At 42.5% G+C, this 22,708-nt stretch overlaps 1 protein-coding gene across 3 annotated transcripts in view; it reads right to left on the reverse strand.

Moving 5' to 3' along the window:
* Positions 1-11,594: 11,594 nt before the first annotated feature.
* The window catches only part of LOC124553859, a 47,818-nt gene continuing 36,704 nt past the window's right edge, over positions 11,595-22,708 (reverse strand). For all 3 annotated transcript variants that reach the window (XR_006968154.1, XR_006968155.1, XM_047127852.1), the window contains one exon: positions 11,595-13,844. Coding sequence is in view for 1 of the 3 variants with exons in the window: in XM_047127852.1 (XP_046983808.1) it covers positions 13,454-13,844 (391 nt within the window). In the remaining 2 variants the exon portion in view is untranslated. The remainder of the gene's footprint in view (positions 13,845-22,708) is intronic.

Here is a 22,708-nt window from a genome sequence, read left to right on the forward strand (position 1 = left end):
AGGTGGTGTATTAAACGTTGGTATAAACAGTTTACAGAAATGGGTGTTTGTGCAAAGGGAAAAGCTCTGGATGGCCGAGAACGAGTGATGAAAATGTAGCACGCATCCAGCAAGCATTTGTTCGCAGCCCAGGAAAATCGACTCACAGAGCTAGCAGAGAGCTGCAAATTCCACAATCAACTGTATGGAGAGCCCTACGAAAAAGGTTAGTTATGAAACCTTATCGTCTGAAATTGGTTCAAGCACTGTCTGCAGCTGATAAGATTAAAAGAATCGCTTTCTGTGATTTTATCCTTGCTCAAATGGAAACAGATGAATCTTTCGTTTCAAAGATTGTGTTTAGTGATGAAGCAACTTTCCACACTAACGGGAAAGTCAACCGTCACAATGTCTGTATATGGGGCACTGAGAATCCGTGGGAAACAACTCAGTATGAACGTGATTCGCCTAAGGTGAACGTTTTCTGTGCAATTTCAGCCAATATAGTTTTTGGTCCCTTTTTCTTCGAAGGTGCTACTGTAACTGGACTACAGTATCTGGAGATGTTAGAGAATTGGCTGTTCCCTCAGCTCCAACAAGAAGCACAACAATTCATATTTCAGCAGGATGGAGCGCCACCACATTGGCACTTATCTGTCTATAACTACCTGAACATCAACTACCTGAGGCGATGGATCAGCCGCCAGGCAGCCCGTGACTGAGCACTTCATCACTGGCCTCCAAGAAGCCCCAATCTTACCCCCTGCGATTTTTTCTTATGGGGGTATGTTAAGGATGTGGTGTTTCGGCCACCTCTCCCAGCCACCATTGATGATTTGAAACGAGAAATAACAGCAGCTATCCAAACTGTTACGCCTGATATGCTACAGAGGGTGTGGAACGAGTTGGAGTATCGGGTTGATATTGCTCGAGTGTCTGGAGGGGGCCATATTGAACATCTCTGAACTTGTTTTTGAGTGAAAAAAAAACCTTTTTAAATACTCTTTGTAATGATGTACAACAGAAGGTTATATTATGTTTCTTTCATTAAATACACATTTTTAAAGTTGTGGTATTCTTTTTGAATCACCCTGTACACCATCAGTGGCAGCCACTAGCTGATGTCTCATAATGCTTTCATTGCCTTCGCTTAACAAGTTTATCAAACCCCTAAATGCAACTGTGTATCAGCAATCATAAAATCGTTGAAGGGCTAAGTTATTCACACCAATTTCTTATCTGTGCCTGCCGATAATGCAATGGCATCCGACATGTAACCGATGATGCTTGCAGCCAGTGAACTGGCCATGGCAGCCAATGACAGGGTGCTCTCGTGTGTGCGAAACAGCATTGGTGACCATGGCTGTGAAGTTAAGGCAGCTGCAAACTGACTTCAGTTGTGTGTTCCCTAGTTTAAAAGCCAGTTTTGTTAATGCTCTGGCACAAATATAGGGTTGCCACAGGAGTATGCAAAATAATGTTAATAGTGGTAGTAATGTGATGGTTATGTTTGACAGTCAACAATGCAGTTAAGGTATGTTTCTTGCTTATTCAGAACGGACTACCATCAGCGCAGGCTGTTAACGAGTAGTGCACACTTCATATTTGCATACAGAGGCTGAGGTCGACATGCAATGAAAGACCTAAAAGAGTTATAAAGAGGGCAGATTGTGGGGGGCCAATTAGCTGGAGCATCAGTAACCAAGACAGCCAATTTCTTAAATGTTTCAAGAGCAACTGTTTCGACAGCCTACACAAAACACGGAAAGAAATCATCGTGTAAATTTAATAGTGGGTGCAAATCAAAACTAAACGACAGTTGAGAACTTTGAGGAGACGGCGTCAATGACAAAGAAGAAAACTGGGAGACCAAAAACTGTGCACACACCTGGAAACATCAAACATGTCACAGTTACCACTGAGGGAAGCCCTCGTCACTCAGCTTGCCGACACAGCGCTACACTTGGGATTTTAAACAATTAGCACTTTCAACCCTACAAAATCCAAATGGTTCAGACCCTTTAAGGAAACTATGTGAGCCGAAGCCAATTCTGCTTAGAATTTTTGGACACGATTAAGCTAGACGAGCACATTGTAGCCTGTTTGTGGATGAGTGATGAAGCTCAGTTCCATTTCTCAGGTTATGTGAAAAGGAGAACTTTTGATTTTGGAGTGACGTTAATCCTAGAGAACTGCACCAATAACCACTGCACTCTGCAAAAGTTACTGTGTGGTGTGCCATGTCTTCATACGCACACATGTTGGAAAACTTTTTTTACTCCACAACTTGCACACTACGAGGTGAACGACGAGACGGTTTCCGGCAGGATGGAGCAACCACCCACATTGCTCGAGTATGCACGAATATTGTCAATTTTTTGTTTCCAAATCGTGTGATCTCCCAAAATGGGGGTATCGCACGGCCCTCTCGTTCACCGGACCTCACAGCACGTGGCTTTTTCTTGTGAGGTTATCTGAAAAGCAAAGTTTATCGAGATAATCCTCCGCGAATAATTGAAGCCCTGACAGGACGGATCCGACAGGAAGTTGTTCAAATCACACTGGCAATGCTGCGCAATGTGACGAGTCACTTCACGGTCCAGGTGGACAAATGTGTGTGTCGAAACGAATGCCATCTTACCGAAATTATCCTTAAAAAATAACCAATGTTTTAGTATTGCAGAAAATACTTGACGTATTTTAATATTATGAAATAAGAAAGTATTGAAGTGTTTTTACTTAACTGCCTTTTAAAAATTGCTCTTTATTATGCCTCACCCTGTGTAACAGGCACAGCTTCATATTGTAAACGCATTTGCACTTGTTTTAGCTGCTCAAGCCGGTGTACTTCTCTCATGAGACCTGTTTAATCTCTCATTATCAATCAATTAAAAACAAACGAAAGCGATAAAATGCCAGTGACACAAATCGCTACCACAACGGTTTGTCAGCCCTCAGGGCTGTGTGTGAACAGTGGGCAGTCACAAAGTAGGCCACAACAAGTAAGGTGACCGCATCTGCCCTCACTGTTACACACTCGCGTCCAAACCTAACTGAGGTCCCCATCGCCTCCATAAGGGGTCACACCCACCAGGTGATGAACACACAGAGCTAGGCCAAAGGTATGCATAACTAGTGTGAAGACGTGATCGAAGTCAGTAGGATGCTCGCTGAGCCACCACCAGGAAGCAGGTGAGCACACGGCAAGACACTCGTCTGTATTTATCAGTTAGCAACTAGTATTCGTACTTGTGTCAAAATCGTAATAAACTGGTTGCTGCCAGTGCTTGCACACCAAAGTATCATTCAAAATGTAACATTAGTATGTGGACCGACAACTACATCCTCCGATTAACCGTATCGTACGGAACCGTCAACTTTCATTTTGTCGAATGTCGAGACTGCTAGTCCCACTCGGGTAACAAAATCGGGACAGAGTCTTCAATAAATACGGGATATCTTCGAGAATGTTTCAATTGCTTCATTCATTTCTGAAGTGTTGCCCTGCTCAATGAAGGCGTTGCTTGCTTTCGCAAATCAGCAAATGCTTTTGGAATGGAGATCTTAAGGTCAACGCATTGGCAAGGTCCTCTGAATTCTTCCACTTACTCCTTTTGTTTTCATCCAACAGGCATAGCATTTGCACCAGTGTAAAACATCTCGACAAGGTATCCCCAACACTTCCGTGTAATTTGGTTCTCTGTTTCGCAACAGATTACGTTTTTGCTTGCTTTAACAAAACGACACGTTGAAGAGCTTTTGTAACACTTTGTAAGTTCATTTTTGCAAACTTCTTGCTTTGTAGTACAGTGCCCAATGTAATACATTGCTACTGTAGTGTTATCTCGAGGCTGTGAGAAAGGATAACAGGCGTTCCTAGGTGCGGAAGCACTGACGATGCTGAGGACAGACGAAACTAGGACGGATACTGTTACGTGAAGTAAACAGTAAGTTTGTAAAAATGCAGACGCCCCCAGACGCGGTCCCAGAGCATTAGTTACTCTTCGAGGAATTAACATGTAACTTCATTCGTTGTCTAGACACTGTAGTAGGTTGTCACCATAGAACTTTGTAACCGACAGGCACGTACTAGTGTATAAAGCCAGCTCGATACCAGCCCTGCGAATAGCAACATCAGTAGACCCACAAAGGTTACAAAGAGAGAAGCATGGCAAAAACTGTTGACCTAGCAGTCCCTACTCCGAGGAGTCCGAGGGGCGGGGCTAAATGACGTATAACAATAATGTTGTAAGCCTTATTTGGCAGGGCAGTTACGTTTAGCTTTACACTGAATGATACCAAATACGGACTTAGTGCAACTACATTAACATCCCCATCTTAGGAGCAGTAGAGGGGACCTAACTAAACCACGATTGGCAGGGACCTGCAAGAGACCTACGGGATTGGCTGGGTGGCTTTAAGTGGCAAAAACAGTGCCCCCATGCGAATCTTTAAAACCCCCAGGCAGAGTTGTCAGTTCAGATGACTTGGGTGCCGAATCTGTGTCCGTCGACTCCAGCCTCGGTCCAGCTCGGCGTAAGTCTGCTCTCTCTCTCTCTCTCTCTCTCTCTCTCTCTCTCTCTCTCTCTCTCTCTCTCTGAGTGCCTCAGTGAACAGTGTCACATGCATTATGTCTTGTTTTGCAACTAAGTTGGTGCCTGCAGATGCTGCTAGTGTTTGCTACTGTGGTTAGCATCCACTCCTGGGACTTCTGCACTGGCTTCTGTTGTATCAGCGCTATTCATGCTTTTTCTAACTCGAACTAGCCTCCAGTGTATTAGTTAGTCCTGTATGGAATAAACAAGTATTTCAAAATCCTGTTTGTCCAAGAGTCTCCACGAGTTCCCTACCGAGTCTCACCACCTGCATTCTAGTAAATGCCTGTACCAGTGTTGACTCAGATAGAAGAAACAATCAAATGCCTTCACTGTGAATTGTCCTTCCACCTTCTGTTCTGTACCGCTCGGGAGTGCAGACTGACCAGTAACCCCTTTTGCCCTCTCCCACCTATGTCAGGACACGACGACAACAACTTCTGAGATTTCTAAGGAATAAATCTACTTTTTTTATTTCAACAATTATTTACTGAGCACTACAGAACTAAACTGATTTCTAATCATTAATCAAATAAATAACAAAAGCGACAATTTCGATCAAATTTAAAAAGAAAAATTCGAGAAGTCGACAGGATTCGAACCCACAGCATTAAGCATCTCGGGCACAGATCTCACGCACTGGGCTACCCAGTTACGGTGACTAACACAGTTACCACTGAAGGTCCAGAGCACTACAAAAATGTGCAGGTGTAAGAGTTCAGTCGCAAGTTGCACTACATTCTTACACTGAAATAGTTAATGCATCTTGAGAATATGAAAAAAGCAGCTATTACTACAAGAAATAACTCCGCCATTGCCGGTCCCAAGCCCGGATGAGAAAGGAGGAGGGTTAGAGGATGGGCCAACCCCCCATCCTCTGTAAAAAAAGATTCTGGTTAAAGAAAAAGACAAAAGGAAAAACTGGACGGATCAAAATGGTGACGAAACTGGATACGTAAATGGATTTTCTGGATTTAGAATTGGAACATGGAATGTAAGGTCAATCATGACGGGGGGAATGAAACAACTTGGAGGAGAACTGAGTAAATATCAATGCATAGTGGCAGCAATTCAAGAAACAAGACTTCCTCAGGGTGTTATGAAGATTGGAGATACTCACACGCTCTTTAACAGCAATGAGCTAAGCCCAGCCTGGACTTCTGGAGTTGGTTTTGCTGTACACAATAAAATGATATCGGCTGTCAACAAATGGTCTCCTGTAAACGACCGAATCTGTTGGATGATTTTACACGCTAAACCATATAAGATCTGCCTAGTCAACTGTCATGCCCCATCAGAGGATGCCGATGAAGAAACAAAGAATAACTTCTATCTAGAACTAGAGAATGTAGTAGACAAACTCCCAAGACACTCAATTCAGTTGATAATGGGAGACTTCAATGCCCAAGTGGGAAGAGAAGTGCAGTATCGTCCAACGATAGGGCCTGATAGTATCCATGAAACAAGCAACGAGAATGGTATCAAATTAATTAACCTTGCCGATACAAGGAGAATGATCGTTAGAAGCACATACTTCCCCCGCAAAGCAGTGCATAAAGTAACCTGGATATCCCCAGATGGAAGTACGATGAACCAGATCGATCACGTTCTTGTTGACCGAAGACATCATTGTAGTGTCGAGCATGTAAGATCCTTTCGCGGGGCAGATATGAATTCAGACCATTTCTTAGTGGTAGTCAAACTACGTCTGAAACTTTCAACCATGTGGAGAAGAAATTCTGAAATGATGGTCCGCTTCGACAAGAATAAGTTGAAAGATGTAGAAGTGAGACAGCGCTATCAAGAAAAAATTGCAGAACATCTCACAATAACAGAGAACCCTACCAGTGTGGAGAACGCATGGATGCTGCTGAGGAATGCAGTGTTAGAAAGTGCAAATGAAGAACTAGTTTGCGATGCAAAACGAAGAAGTAAACCTTGGTTCGATGAACAATGTCGAGAATCTGTTGAGATTAGATCAGCGAAGAGGATAAAATGGCTACAGCAACTCTCGGAAGAAGCAAGGGTAGCTTACTACGAAGCGAGGCGTAACACGGACCAACTCATGAGAAAGAAGAAACGGGACCACCACAAAAGTCTGTTGATTGCAGTCGAAGAAGCAAAGTCGTCACGCTCGTTTTTCCAGGCCTCAAGATTCGCCAGAGGCGCATACAGACAACGTACATTGGTCCTAACGAATGAGACGGGTGAAGTTGTACCGCCAGAAGAGCAAGCAACCCTATTTAAAAAACATTTTGAAAACCTATTGAATCCCGACAACCCACCAGTAGGGACAACACAGACGGATGCCCGTTTTGACAGAGTTGAAGTCCCTGAACCATCTGAGGAAGAAATCAGTGTTGCCCTAAAAGCACTCAAGAACAACAAGGCTCCAGGAGGTAGTGGTATCACAGCTGAGATGCTTCGCTTGGGAGGGGAAACACTGGTGGGTGCTTTGAAACGATTAATTTCTACCATCTGGGAAGCAGAAGTTATTCCTGAGGAATGGAAGGGAGCAATCATATGTCCCATATTCAAGAAGGGAGATGCTACTCATGTATCCAACTACCGAGGGATTTCGTTACTTGAAATTGGCTACAAAGTTTTTACAACACTGCTACTAAACCGCATGAAACCACTGGCTGAAGGAATTGTAGGGACCTATCAATGTGGGTTCGTTGCTGGACGATCGACAATTGATCACATATTTACTCTGAGGCAGTTGATAGAAAAATTCTACGAATTCAATAAGGATCTACACCTCATCTTCATCGATTTTCGACAAGCTTATGACAGCATTGACCGCGCCACGTTATGGGAAACGTTAGAGGAACTTGGCATCCCATCAAAATACATCCGCTTAATTGCTGCTTGCTACTCTCAGTCTACGGCCCAAGTGCGGTTTGGTAATCAACTATCACCATCATTCAGTATACAAAATGGATTGAGACAAGGAGATCCATTGGCGCCAATATTATTCAATTTGGCCCTGGAAAAAGTAAGCCGTGACACTTGTCGAACCAGAGAGATGGAGATGGTGGGAGCAGACACAATCTTGGCATTTGCTGATGATGTTGTGATCCTTGGCGACACTCTAGAGCAAGTACGCAGGGATACTTCCCGATTCCTCCACAATGCAGAGAAAATTGGGCTGGTGGTGAACGAGGAAAAAACTAAATATCTTGTTGTATCACGCCGCCGAGATCTCCCTCCTTCCATTGATGTCGACAGGCATACCTTCGAACGAGTTGAAGAGTTCAAGTACCTGGGCTCCATACTAACAAATAGAAGTGAAGTAACGAAAGAAGTACAGCAACGTATAACAAATGCTAATCGCATGTTCTTTAGCCTGAACAATCTTTTCAGATCTCGGCTGATATCGCAGAAGAACAAGATCCACCTATACACGACACTGGTGAGACCAGTACTTTTATACGGCTGTGAAACTTGGGCAACATCAGCAACAGCAGAAGAAGCAATATGTGCATTTGAAAGGAAGGTACTTCGGAAGATATATGGACCCATCTACAATGCCATGGAAGGTAAATGGGAACGAAGAAAAAAAGAAGATTTATACCAGCGGTATGGAAAGCCACACATTGGACGAATATTGGCGCAGAAGAGACTCCAATGGTTTGGCCACATCCTACGGGCAGACGGATCCCTTCCAAACAGAGTCCTCCACTCTCAACCCACAGGAAAAACGCCCTAGAGGACGCCCAAGAACTCGATGGAAGGATAGGATAACAACGATCCTGAAAGAAGTGGAACCAGCAGCCGTGGAGGAGGACGCCAACGACCGGATGAGATGGACTGCCATCTGCAACAGCTCCCTCCTCTCGTGTAATTGACAGACACTGCGTGTGTGTTTTTTTTTTGTTTTTTTGTTTCTGTAATGTATCCCTCTTGCCTTTTAAACCTTTGATTGAATGCCCTGTTTATTTTTTCGTTTTTCTTTAAGCTGTAATGTACATATGTAACTTTTACTACTGTATAGAGTACTTTTGTAAGTCTTTTTGTCTTTACTTTTCCTTTTGTTCTTCTTGCTGTAGGCCTTAAAGGCCCGATAAGGCAATAAATGATGATGATTACTACAAGAAATAAAGTCACAATATCCAGGAGTAAAAGCTAATAAATCTGAGGAACGATATTTATACCCTATACGAGATAGCAAGTCAGTGTCTTCGATAAAGCCAGTAATAAGTGGAAAAAATGTTGAATTTGTGTAAATGAATTTATTTTAAGGTAATTTTGAGTCAATTTTTGAATTGTAACTTTTTAGTGTTATTTATGTACTGACTTCTTATCTTTTTCGCTTTCATCCCGGCCTTCTCAAATTTTTCCCCACGCCAGTTTCGAATGCTTACACTGGGAACTGCTGTCAGTAGTAGCTTCTTTCTTTATGTTAACACTCTAAGCTCTAGGACACTCCCCCCCCCCCCCCCCCTCCCCCTCCCTGCCACCCACAAATAATTTTCACATTTGCAAATGCTCATCTATGGCAAAACCATGAAAAGTAACATTTGTCATGTTTTGAGCAGTTTTAATGCATTGTGCCACAGCAAAATTACAGTTACCGTTGGTCACAATTGAAAAAATTGAATTATTTTCTTCGGATGCACACCACGACTTCAGTGTTTTGCCGGATGCCCGGCCACATAGTCCTCAAAGTGACATCGAGAGTGCGACAGCGTCTGGGAATATTTTGCTCACCAGGAGCCGGAACTGTGTACCTCCTCTTTTCATTTGTCTGGCCTGCTGCAATCTGGGAAAGGTGCCACAGAGACGTCTGCAGTAGGGATACGTGGCCCGTGCTGCGCACGACCGGCCTCTGCCGGGAGTGGTCGTATCACTATCCCTGACAGACTGACCAGTGCCGCTACGCGCTAAGAGCTCCACACGTAGCCACCACATCCCCTCGACTGCTAGCAGCTGTGGACAAACGACGGCTCACCGACCCCGACGACTGCGTGCGAACAGCAGTTAGCCACAGAGCTGGCCGTGGAGAGCGAGGTGACAGTACCTGTTCTCACTGTCAGGTACTCGTGTCCAAATCTGTCTTGGGCACACCCACCAGGTAACGGCCATACAGAGCTGGGTAGGTGCTACACCTAACCGACCTGAAGACGTGGTTGAAGTGAGTAGGGTGCTGGCCGAATTGCCCCCAGAATCCAGGTGAGCACGAGGCAGGACAATGGTCCGTATTTACCAGTTATTTTTACAGGGTGTTACAAAAAGGTACAGCCAAACTTTCGGGAAACATTCCTCACACAAATAAAGAAAAGATGTTAGGTGGACATGTGTCCGGAAACACTTAATTTCCATGTTAGAACTCATTTTTGTTTCATCAGTATGTACTGTACTTCCTCGATTCACCGCCAGTCGGCCCAACTGAAGGAAGGTAATGTTGACTTCGGTGCTCATGTTGACACGCGACTCATTGCTCTACAGTACTAGCATCGAGCACATCAGTACGTAGCATCGACAGGTTAGTGTTCATCACGAACGTGGTTTTGCAGTCAGTGCAATGTTTACAGCTGCGGAGATGGCAGATGCCCATTTGATGTACAGATCAGCACGGGGCAATAGCCGTGGCGCGGTACGTTTGTATCGAGACAGATTTCCAGAACGGAGGTGTCCCGACAGGAAGACGTTCGAAGCAATTGATCGGCGTCTTAGGGAGCACGGAACATTCCAGGCTATGACTCGCGACTGGGTAAGACCTAGAACGACGAGGACACCTGCAATGGACGAGGCAATTCTTCGTGCAGTTGACGACAACCCTAATGTCGGCGTCAGAGAAGTTGCTGCTGTACAAGGTAACGTTGACCACGTCACTGTATGGAGAGTGCTACGGGAGAACCAGTTGTTTCCGTACCGTGTACAGCGTGTGCAGGCACTATCGGCAGATGATTGGCCTCCACAGGTACGCTTCTGCGAATGGTTCATTCGACAATGTGTCAATCCTGATTTCAGTGCAAATGTTCTCTTTACAGATGAGGCTTCATTCCGACGTGATCAAATTGTAAATTTTCACAATTGACACTTGTGGCCTGACGAGAATCCGCACCCAATTGTGCAATCACGTCATCAACACAGATTTTCTGTGAACGTTTGGGCAGGCATTGTCAGTGATGTCTCGGTTGGGCCCCACGTTCTTCCACCTATGCTCAATGGAGCACGTTATCACGATTTCATACAGGATACTCTACTTGTGCTGCTAGAGCGTGTGCCTTTACAAGTACAACACAACATGTGGTTCGTGCACGATGGAGCTCCTGCACATTTCAGTCGAAGTGTTCGTACGCTTCTCAACAACAGATTCGGTGACCGACGGATTGGTAGAAAATGTGATTTGAAGAGAAGTAATAAAATGAGCTCTAACATGGAAAGTAAGCGTTTCTGGACACATATCCATGTAACATATTTTCTTTCTTTGTGTGTGAGGAATGTTTCCTAAAAGTTTGGCCGTACATTTTCGTAACACCCTGTATGTTTATGGCTCGTTTATAGTTTTGACTGGTGCAGTTCTTCAGACAATAGAACACTCGCTGCTGACAACTCTGTACAGCCTGTGCAGAGAGTGCTGTATTCCCCAGTTCTCACATCTAATTCTTTCAAACTTGTACACTAGCAACAAGTTGTTACAACCGCCATACATTATTTCAACCTTCAAGCAGTCCATACTTACGTGCAGTCATTAGTTCTGTTACACTGCGAGTGTTAACACGTCGTTATTTCAGTTTCGGCATCAAGACACTGAACAGAGGATACACCGGGAGTGTAGATGCTCGGCACAGAAAGAGAAATGGAAACAGAAGTGTGTGTAGTCTGTACCCAGATCACAGTACACCTCGTAACAAAAAGTAGCTTTGAGTTGTTCGGTCAGCTGGCACTGACAATAAGAGAGCTACAAATGGTGTCGACACGGCATAAGGAGAAGTTGAAGATGAGGAATAAGGGGAATAAGGGGCAACACCACAAACACTGTACGTAGTGTGCCGTACTACGACTCACTAAGTGCAACAATTTATTCACAATTTTTCATTTCTCATACTGTCATTCTGTATATATTGACACGTCTAAAACTGCAGATGTAGTCAAACATAACACTGTTGCAATATCAGCCCCATATTCTCATCTCTCAGTACACATTCTCTGGCCAAAACAGCACCTTAAAACTGACAGGGGACCTAGCACCTGGCAGTCCCCACTTTTGCAAACATCCCACGAGGAGCCGACACGAGCGGGTGGCATTGCATTAGTACTCGTGATCACGATGGAGGATATTCAAAGTCGACATTTCACACGTGTGAAGTACCTACGGGTGTGAAGTATCAGTCAGCGTAATCCAGAGCTGACATTCCCTTCACCCTCCACAGTGCACGTCTGCTACAGTATACAACTGAGTGCAACTTTTAAGGAATATCAAATGAAATATACCAGGCTCTGACGAGGACAATACGGTTCGCAGTCAAATTGTGTATACGAGACATCCAGTAAAGTGGTGCCGTAAGCACTCGTACACCCTAAACCCACCTTACAAGAGGACAAACCGGCCACGTACCGACACGGCAGTGTAACCGGTTTCACACAATTTTAGGCTTTCCCTTCACATTTCCTTCTCCCTTTTGAACTGTGGCCCAGAATACATATTATAATTTGGTGTCTTCCTTCCTCCGAGACTCCCAGGAATGAGGTGTGCTGTGTAAAACACTGCACTGGATCCTGGAGGCACAGGCATCAAATCTCAGTACAACCCAGACACCAGCTGCAGTGTATACGCCCTGTGCAACTACGATGCTCCTCCCGAGGACAGCTGGCAAAATTTCTGTTTCAGATTACTGTTTAAGCAGCTTGGCTTATTAGTAACTACCACATAACATGCAACACTCAATAAGCTATATATACAGCTGACACTAAAATAGAAAAACTTAAATTTCTCGAAATAAAACCCTCTAGTTGCCAGTGGAGGCAAGTACAGTTTTATACTTTGTTTCACGATCACGTCCTCCACACCACCATCTGACATCCACAAAAATGACGACTGCCAAATCTAAACGAGTTGTACGTCCAAAATTATCAACCTATTACTTACTACAGTTTTATTTCGAGAAACTGAGAATCGACACGAAACTTTGATCGATCTCTTCCGTGCACATTGCAAAACAAGTAATCGGCAATAAGTCCCACTCGATAGCAATTGACAGTCTCGCAACTTTTTCAAATGATATCCTCTTTGTTATTACTTAACAGAATGCTCCCGTTACTCGACTACGAGCTTTACACGAGACAGAGTAAAGAGAAACTGAAATGCATATTGTACCAGTATCAGTTACTATAAAATAAAATCTTTATTATTGCTATCAGTACAGGTTATGAAAAAAAGATTGAGATGCAAGAAGCTTTTGCAATTGCAGAGTTTCTGTCAATAGGTACATACCATACAGTGCAAAATATATGCAAATAGGAACATCTCATAGCAATGTGCAAACGCTGAAGAAATATACAGAAGTCGTGCGTGTAATTCCTTTTAATTACCGACACGTAGGTCTTCTGAAAAAAATAGCTGAGGCTGATACAATACGATTTTCTGCAGGTATGTACAAGTGGTAAAACATAACAGTAACAGCTCGCCAACTTCGTGCCTTCCGGTGCCTCTGCCAGAGTCCACTACGCACACACCTGTGCAACTTCCGGCGCGTGTTACAGAAGAACAGCTCGTCGCAGATCTCCCGACCGCGCCGACTCGCCGGTGTACGAGCACGCTAGCACGCACAGATGCACCTATCCGAATAACTTACTGTGAATGTGGCAGGTGAACAGCCGCTCCTCCGTGTGTACGCGGACGCGGTTTCGCAGGTAGCCGGACTGCCGCGTTACAGCGGTCGGGCCGATCCACACGTGGTGCGAGGACACACTCCCGCACACGTCGCAGCTGTAGCTCTTCCCCCTCGTCCCGCCTTTCGTCCTCTTTCGAGTCGTAAGAGAGGGTGAAAGATTTCCCACACTGGCCACGAGTGTGCAGTCCGGCTCGGTGCGTGTAGCAGTGTGCCGCCTCGAATAACCGGCTCGGCCAGAACCTCCGCCACAAGCGTCGCGGAACTGTCCGGAGGCTTCGGCACGGACCTTCCGGTAGCCGAACACCGCGTGCCGTCACGAGAGGACGAGACGCCGTGCCGGGATCTCCGTACCCTGACCTCCTTACCGACTTCACACACTGCAGCTTCAGTGGCACTTAACGAGTCGTCCAGAGAAAACTGTGGACATCTGAAATACAAACAAAAAGGAAATTTCAATAGGCGCTACATCAAATTTGCTAGATGCCTCTTATTCTACGCAAGTAATTGTTGTCCCACTGCAGAATTAGATGTCATAAAATAAATTTCGCACATTGGCACTACAGAGCACAATTTACAATAACCCTGATCTAGACACCTGTAGCTATTCTTGGATTCACTCATTTGCATCTATTTCTACAAACTAATGAAGTGCATGGCAGTACTGTCTATATTTTATTATGATTTTTCCTATCCCTTTTGTGCACGAAACATGACAGGAATGACTCCTCAAATTCCTGTTTTGCACTGTAATTTTGTCTCGTCTTCACAGTCCGTGCAGAAGCACGTGTAGTGGTTTGTAGTGGATACCGAGGTGCCCAAGTTGAAATCGTTTCTGCCACGTTACAGCGGTCGGGCCGATCCACACGTGGTGCGAGGACACTCTCCCGCACATGTCGCAGCTGTAGCTCTTCCCCCTCGTCCCGCCTTTCGTTGTTAGTAAACATTCTCAGTATACTATAGTTTGTACGGATCTTCCGTTGTCTCCCTGTTCAGATGTTTCTTCAGCTCTGTTATGCTCTCTGACGGATCAAACAAACTTGTGACCAATTGTGCCGGTATTCTTTCTACACGTAGTATCAACTCTCAGTCGTATTTGGTACAGGTCCCACACACTTTAGCAGTATTTCAGGACAGGTCACAAGTGTTTCGCTGTCAGTCTCCTTCGTAGACTGACGTCACCCTCCCCGTATCCGACCGATAAAGTGAAGCCCGACACCGAGCCCAGCTTTCACACTCTACAGAGTACACTCTTATAGGGGTCGAGCAACACACAATTTCTTTACACGATCGGTATCTGTTGCTCGTATGGCACGTGTTAGAGGGTTCTGGGTGTTGGGAAGCACAGCTGCACAACTGACAGGTACAGGTACTTGCTAGTTCCCTGTTAATCCCTTTCCACACAGTGGTTTCAGGCCGCAGAGGTCCAATGTCCAGTAGATAATATCAGATTAGAATGACGGATAACGTTCTCGGAGAAGTTGGAAGCCGTCGATTTGGTGTGACTTCTTCTAAACACACAGGCTATAAGCGTATTTTATACATCTGAGTGGAAGAAAAGTGTTTGGAGAAAATTGTGGATAGAACTTCTGTGTATTCAATGGCAGCTTGCTGTAAATGTGAAAAATGAGAGTTAATCCGGACGAGTACGAAAAACAATACTATAATATTCCAATACAGTATTTTCGGTGTGCTGCTTTACAAAGGCACACACAATACGTAGGTGTAATGTCGCAAAGTGAACCCGTATTTGTGAGGAACTAAAGATCACTCCTACAGGACAACAGTAAACAGGGCTTGAAAGAAAGCATATACTCTTTCTTCCCTCACTACATTTGTGGACAGAACAGCAAAGGGCACAGCTAGCGGTGATACACGGTACCCTCTGCCGTGCACCATACGATGGCTTGCAGATTACGTATGCAGATGTAGGACAATCACAAGCACACCCTATCCACTGCGTGCACTCACTGTGCGCTTAAGCCGAGCAGCTGGCTGTAGCCTTGAGGCCGTATATAAGTATTTTGAATTCCTGCGACTGTGAGGTAAGATCGTGTCTCTTGCTGTCCCTCTACTGAAAATGGTTTTATGTACAATGGCTAACACTTTTGTATTTCAATAGGATTTTTGGATTTGTGTTTGCTCTTGTCCATATATTATGATCTTAAGCAAGACATCCAGGGGAAAAAACTCTTATATGTGTGGACTATTTCACAGTTTGCAGGCCTCCAGAAAGGATACTAATCAGTTAGAAAAGGTAGCACATTTGTCTTTTGAAACACGGGGCTTAGAAGCAACAAATTTTTATCAAGATTTTTGTGATTTAATTTCAATTAACTCCCTCTTCCATCTTCATCATGCCATATCCCATTAGCCGCTGCGCCCCCTTCCTTTTCAGCTGCCTCCCAGCAACCTTCTCTGACTAACTGCAGTATAATTTATAAAGTGCCCCATAATAAAATGGTGATAAGATTTCAAAGTGGTAAAAAGTTTAGCAACTTACTTTAAATATCCACAAATGTAAAACTGGGTGCTTCACAAAACACTAAAATAGAGTATCCTATAACTCCAATATTAATGACTCAACTGTAATGAGAAAACTTATACAAATACTTGGGTGTAAATCTGTAAGGATTCAAAGAGGGTCAGTTGTAGATAAAGCAGGTGGTAGCCATCACTTTCCTTGCAGAATAATGGGAAAAACCATCAAAACAAACGACATTGGCTGCAAAAGACTTGTGCAATGTAAACCAGACTATTGCTGAAGTATGTGAGATCTAAACCACATGAGACTAATTGGGACAATTGAAAGAAAAACAGCACTCGGTCACTATTTTTAACAAATTAACCTGGTTTCACCACTTCTAGGAGTGTCTTCTTCAGAATTTAAAACAAAGAATGGGCTATATTCTATAACATGGTCACAGAATAATGACTAAAAATGTACGATAGGGTAAAAGTACGGAATCATCGTAAAAGACTAACAGTACTTATATGTCATTTATAAAATAATAAATATGCCAAAAGGACATTAGTCACAAAGATATTTAAGATAAAGAAAACTGTGATGGCGAGCTACTAAGGGATGCGTACAGCAGGTTGCAAAACGGACTGAGGTGCCCACGTTAAATGCAACCAGGTGAACACGGCACTGCAACGAGCGCGCCATCTGGTAGCCGTAACACAATTAGGCTACTTCACATTGAAATATAGGCAGAAATGGTTATAAATAAACAGTAATTGATACATAATGGAAAGCAATGTTCGTTTGATAGTAGCATATGACATAACATTTTGTCTACATCAAAGCTTATAACAGTAAGGTAAAACATGAAAAAATCATTATGAAAATGTAGATAGGACTGAACGACAACTTGTAGAAAGCAATATTGACGTGAAATGCAGCCAAGAAACATTTGATAATTGAAAATATAGGACTACCTTAGAAGGAAAAGAACATTTCAGCAACCTGCACAAGGAGACCCGAAGTCAGATATCGAGTAACGTCTTTATACTGTTGAAAAATTTTTGTTCCTTAGCTGCAGCTGTTCATTAAGGACGAGGTTATCTTTTCGAGCAAAATGCTTGAAAATCTCCTATTCTTCTAGAATATCTAGTCTACCCCTTTCTTTTCGGTGTGCAAAATGTTGCTATCACAGATGGCTTTGGGTGAATGACCCGTAATTAGAAGATGGTCGGCAAAAGATGAATTTTGGGGGCTAGTGCCATTTTTTCTTAGCAGGTGTTCTTCACAGTTTTCTTTATCTTAAATATCTTTGTGACCAATGCCCTTTTGGCATATTTATTATTTTATAAATGACATATAAGTACTGTCAGTCTTTTACAATGATTCCGTACTTATACCCTATCGTACATTTTTAGTCATTATTCTGTGACCATGTTTTAGAATATAGCCCATTCTTTGTTTTAAATTCTGAAGAAGACACTCCTAGCAGTGTCAAAACCAGGTTAATTTGTTAAAAATAGTGACCGAAGGCTGTTTTTCTTTCAATTGGAACTATTCACGGTCTCTGAATGTGCAGCCATGTACAAAAAAACTAATTGGGGATAACAAACGTGTACAACAAAGGGCAGCACAAATGGCCGCAAGACTTTCTGACCCGTGAAGATGCTGGAAGACAGACAGTAACGACCACACTAAAAATGTGCTTACTAAGTTTTGAGAACCTACTTTAAATAAGGAATGTACAACCCACACATTTTTTTTCTCATAGGGATTGTGAACCAAGATGAGACTAATTACAGTGTGGACAACTGAAACAGAGGCAAGGCCCTAAACATGCTTGCAAGATTACACGTAGTTCCAGTTGCGATATGCCATTGGCTGTGGTGGTTGTCTCAAACACAAATATTAGAGCAATAAAACTTACTCAGTTTTGCAATGAACATGTAGTGTTAGTTGAAATACTATTACCACACAGTAGTTTGTTTTTGGTTAAAAAGTATTATCACTATAGACATGACATTCGAGTGTACTTACTGCAACTGGAAGCTATATTATGGGCCCCAGAAGGAAAGCAGGAGAAAGTGATTGGGCAAGACTCAATATCAAAAGTGGGCAAAAAAATTATAATAGGATCCTATCAACCATCAGATTCTCCTTCTGATATTACCTCAAAACTTTAGAGAAAATCTCAGTTTGCTAGTACATAAGTTCCCTAATGATACTGCTATCATTGGAGGAGACTTTAACAATCCAACAGTCAGTTGGGATGATTACAGTTTTGTTAGTGGCAAGTGTGAAAACATCCTGTGAAACACTGTTAAATGCCTTCTCTGCCAACTACATAGAACAGACATAGTTCAGAACCTCACTCATGATGGAAAATATTGGATTTAATGGCAACAAATAGATCTGACACCTCTGAGGATATTTACACTGAAACTGGTATCAGTTGTGACAACAATGATCATCAAAGTACAAAGGACCACAAGCAGAAAGATGTGTATGTTCAGTAAACTATATAAAAAGATTAGTGTCACGTCTTCATGAGGAATCTGAAACATTCAGCACAGGGCAGGGCCATGTAGAGGAACTCTGGCTCCTCCTACAGAAACAAAAATTACTGCATACAGGGTGTATACGTGGACAAGGAAAAAAAATTCCCGGATTTTTCCCGGATCTCTCGGTTAAAACTACACTTTCTCCCGGGTGAAAATACACTTTTTCCGTGTTAAGTGATAGTATACTTTCCCTCTGAACTGTAAAATTGATTAATCATTTGAATGGTTATGGTTTTATACAGTGGTTTATAATTTCCCGGCACTTTAGAAAACGAAACTCAGGTGAAAAAAAAAAAAAACCACACACACACACACACACCACATATTGGAAAGTTCTTTGATGTGCGGCAACAAATACACTGCATATTTTCGTAGTACGAAAGCACAAATTCTAATTTCACCAAAGACCTCATGTTACTTTCCGAACAATTGAAATGGACATTGCGATGTGCTTTTGTAAGCAGTCATAGCTCATGTCACGTGATCTCGCAAGCCGATGACAACGGATATTAAAAACATAGGACACGTGATGTAGTCAGCCAATAGCAGCATCACTGTTAATTAGGGCAAAAACAGGAACAGAAAAAGTTAATGGTTTAAATCAATATACATAGTGTTGCAACAGGAAAAAGCAAAGTTTTCATATAAAATATTTGTCGTGAAGATTAATAAGCTACAAGAGAAGCTAAGCTTTCACATATAGTGTTTATTTTTTTGTGCGTTTGCACATGCGTATGCCCAGATTCCCAACGAAGTAGGCCTCGATCTGATATTAAGCTTTTCAGTGCGGTTTTCGGGATGTAAATTTTCTTGGAGTACCAGCACTGTATTGTCTCATGTTTGGTTCTTTATTATGGCATAATGCCATACGTGCTACAAGATGAAAACGTGCACTTGAAATGGAGAGAACAGTTGAAACTAGCCAATATTGTGGAATTAAACACTTCATTTCAAACAAACTAGCTGCCTCAGCGGAAAAGATAAATAAAAGCCGAATTTCTTTAGCAAAGCGACAAAATTAACTTCATTGCTCTGCAAGGCGATTAATGCTCGACTTACAGAAAAGTGAAAATTATATAAAACTCTGAAACCAATAACATATTTTAGCCTTCCATAATTATGTGAACGTATTTTAATTCACATGATAGCTGCCAGCCACAGAAATCACTTTTTTTCATTTGACGTGAGAGCAGTAAATGTAGAGGAAACAGCAAAATCACTAAACGTAAACACAAATCACGTTCCCTTTTGTCTGCAGGAAAGTTTATTTTTAGATGCGACAAGGATTCCCCTGGCAGGGACATCACATACACTACGCACGCATTCAGAAATCAACTTATGATTCATTCAGAAATCAATTTAGAATGAGATAAAAAATGTTGAAAAAGCAATAGTGATGAGCTTCAAAATCATTTGAATAATCGACAGATCAACATGAGCCAGATGCTAGGCGCTTTGTGAAACAAGGTTCCCCCCCCCCCCCCCCCCCCTCAACAATACGAATTTGCCCCCCTCGCCACCGAAATTGCCACCCGGTGCAGGTACTCCGGTTTGCTGCGTAGACAACCAACAGCAACATTTCTGTAGCCAGAAGCGGGAGAAGGTACTGCTCGACGCGTCTAAACTACACATGCGCATGATTCCGCTCGTAACTGCTTAGAGGAATCAAATGTAAACAGTTGTGATGTCACATTCATCGGAAGTATTTTGTTGTTACGAAGCATTGCATAGTCTGCCTAAAGCCTTTCACACATATTGCTGTTGGCAGACATTTGTATGAGCACTGTGATATGACGCATTTCCTTTGAAATTTAAGTTTTATGCTCTCGTTCATATTTTGTTGCTGCAGTATTATTCTGCAGTAGCGGGATACAGTAATATCCTTTGTCAGAGTATCGGTTCTTACCAGTCAAAATAACAAAAAATTAACTGAAAAATAAAACAATGAAAAATTCCCGGAATTCTAAAAAATTCCCGGGTTTTTCTCAGTTTTCTCCCAGATGAAAAAATTCCTGGGTCTTTCCCGGATCTCCCGGTTGTCCCGGGTCATATACACCCTGTGCATAAATGGTGTACAACAAAATGTAGGGCTGAATGAAACATGTTTGGTTGTCAAGAGAGGAAGGCATGATGTCTTCAATGACTACAATACCAGAATATTGCCAAATGATCTTCCACAAAACCCAAGAAATTCTGGTTGTATGTAAAGGCTGTTGATGGTACCAAAGTTAGTGCCCAATCCCTAGCGAATGAGACAGCAAGTGAAACTGATGGTAGCAAAGCAAAAACTGAAATGCTAACTCCCATTTTCAAATGTTCCTTTAGAAAGGAAAATCCAGGATAATTGGCCCAATTTAATCCTCATACCACTGAAAGGATGAATGAAACAAGTATTAGTGTCAGTGGTGTCGAGCAACAGCTGAAGTCATTAAACTCTAACAAAGCTCCGGGGTCCGATGCAATCCCTATCGTCAGATTCTATATCGAAGTTGTGGCTGAATTAGCTGCTGTTCTAACTAAAATCTATCGTACATCCCTCTAACAAGAAACTGTGCCAGTTGTTGGAAAAAGAGCACAATGTTACACCCATCTACAAGAAAGGTAGTAGAAGTGATCCACTAAACTGCCGACCAATATCCTTGACATCAATTTGCTGGGTAATCTTAGAACATATTCTGAGCTCAAACATAAAAAGGTATATCTAACACACTGACCACCTCCATGCCAACCAGCACAGATTCCAAAAACATCTATCAAGCGAAATCCGGGTCACACTTTTCTCACATGCCATACTGAAAGCTTTGGAGAATGGCAGTCAAGTTGATGCAGTATTTCTTGATTTCTGAAAATCATTTGACTCAGTACCATACCTACACTTACTGTGAAAAGTGCGATGGCGAGGGACATCGAGCGAAATTTGTGACTCGACATAGTAGGGATATTCATTTCATTATCTCTGATGGATAGACATCAATATATGTAGAATTAATAACTTTGTTTGTTCCCCAGAAAGTTTGTCGTTATTTATTGTGCAAGTTGTATATTAATGACCTTGCAGACAATATTTATAATAACTTCATGCTTTTTGTAGATGATCCAGGTATCTACAATGAATTACTGTCTGAAAGAAGCGGCATAAATATTCAGTTAGATCTTGACAAGATTTCAAAGTCGTAGAAAGACTGGCAACTTTCTTTAAATGTAAAATTCTGCACTTGACAAAATGAAATATGTGTATCTAATGACTATAATATCAATGATTACAGTTGGAATTGGCCAACTATTATAAATACCTGGGTGTAACACTTTGTAGGGATATGAAGTAGAATGATCACATATGCTCAGTCATAGATGAAGCAGGTAGCAGACTTCGGTATATTGGTAGGATACTGGGGAAGTGTAATCGGTCTACAAAGGAGGTTGCTTACAAATCACTCATTCAATACAGTCTAGAATACTGCTCAAGTGTGTGGGACACGTTCCAAATAGCACTAGCAGGGAATATTGGGTATATGCAGAAAAGATATCATAAATGGTCACAGGTTTGTTTGTTCTGCGGGAGAATGTCACAGAGATACTAAAGAATCTCAACTGGCAGACTCTTCAAGACAAGACAAACTAATACAAGGAAGCCTACTTACAAAGTTTTAAGAACCAGCTTCAAATCATTACTCTAGGAATATAGTATAGAGTTTGCCAGAAAAATGTGTACACTCTGTCAGGCTCTACTGAGATACCAATATTGTCATTCAATTTGAGTTACGAGTGTGTTGTAGTATGGTCTTTGGCTCAACAGATGTTAGTACTTTCATCTCGGGATTGGGGAAACGAGATGGCTGGACCACGCTTGACATTCGAGCAGCGAAAATGTATTGTTAAGTGGTTTTTCAAGTTTGATAATGCCGTTGTGCAACGTCAGTGGAGACGAGACTTCGAAACAGAACCACTAAATCTCCTAACAAATGTATCATTGAAAAGTTTGAATTGCATGGAACGATTTGTGACATTCATTCACAAAGGTAGATCAGGAAGACAGCATACAGCTACAAGTCCTGCTTCATCAGCTCTCGTGTTCGAAACGTCTGTTAATTCTCCACAGAAGTCTGTTACGCAATGTGCACATAAAGTGGGGGTTATCACTACAAGTGTATGAAGACTTCTGAAAGCTGCAAAGTAGGAAGTTTACATTCTAAGATTACTGCACACGATTAATGATGACGAGCCCAATTGCCGAATGCAGTTTTCTGAACGGTATCAGCAAATGGTAAC

Source organism: Schistocerca americana, chromosome 11 (assembly GCF_021461395.2).
Source record: "Schistocerca americana isolate TAMUIC-IGC-003095 chromosome 11, iqSchAmer2.1, whole genome shotgun sequence".
NCBI lineage: Eukaryota > Metazoa > Arthropoda > Insecta > Orthoptera > Acrididae > Schistocerca > Schistocerca americana.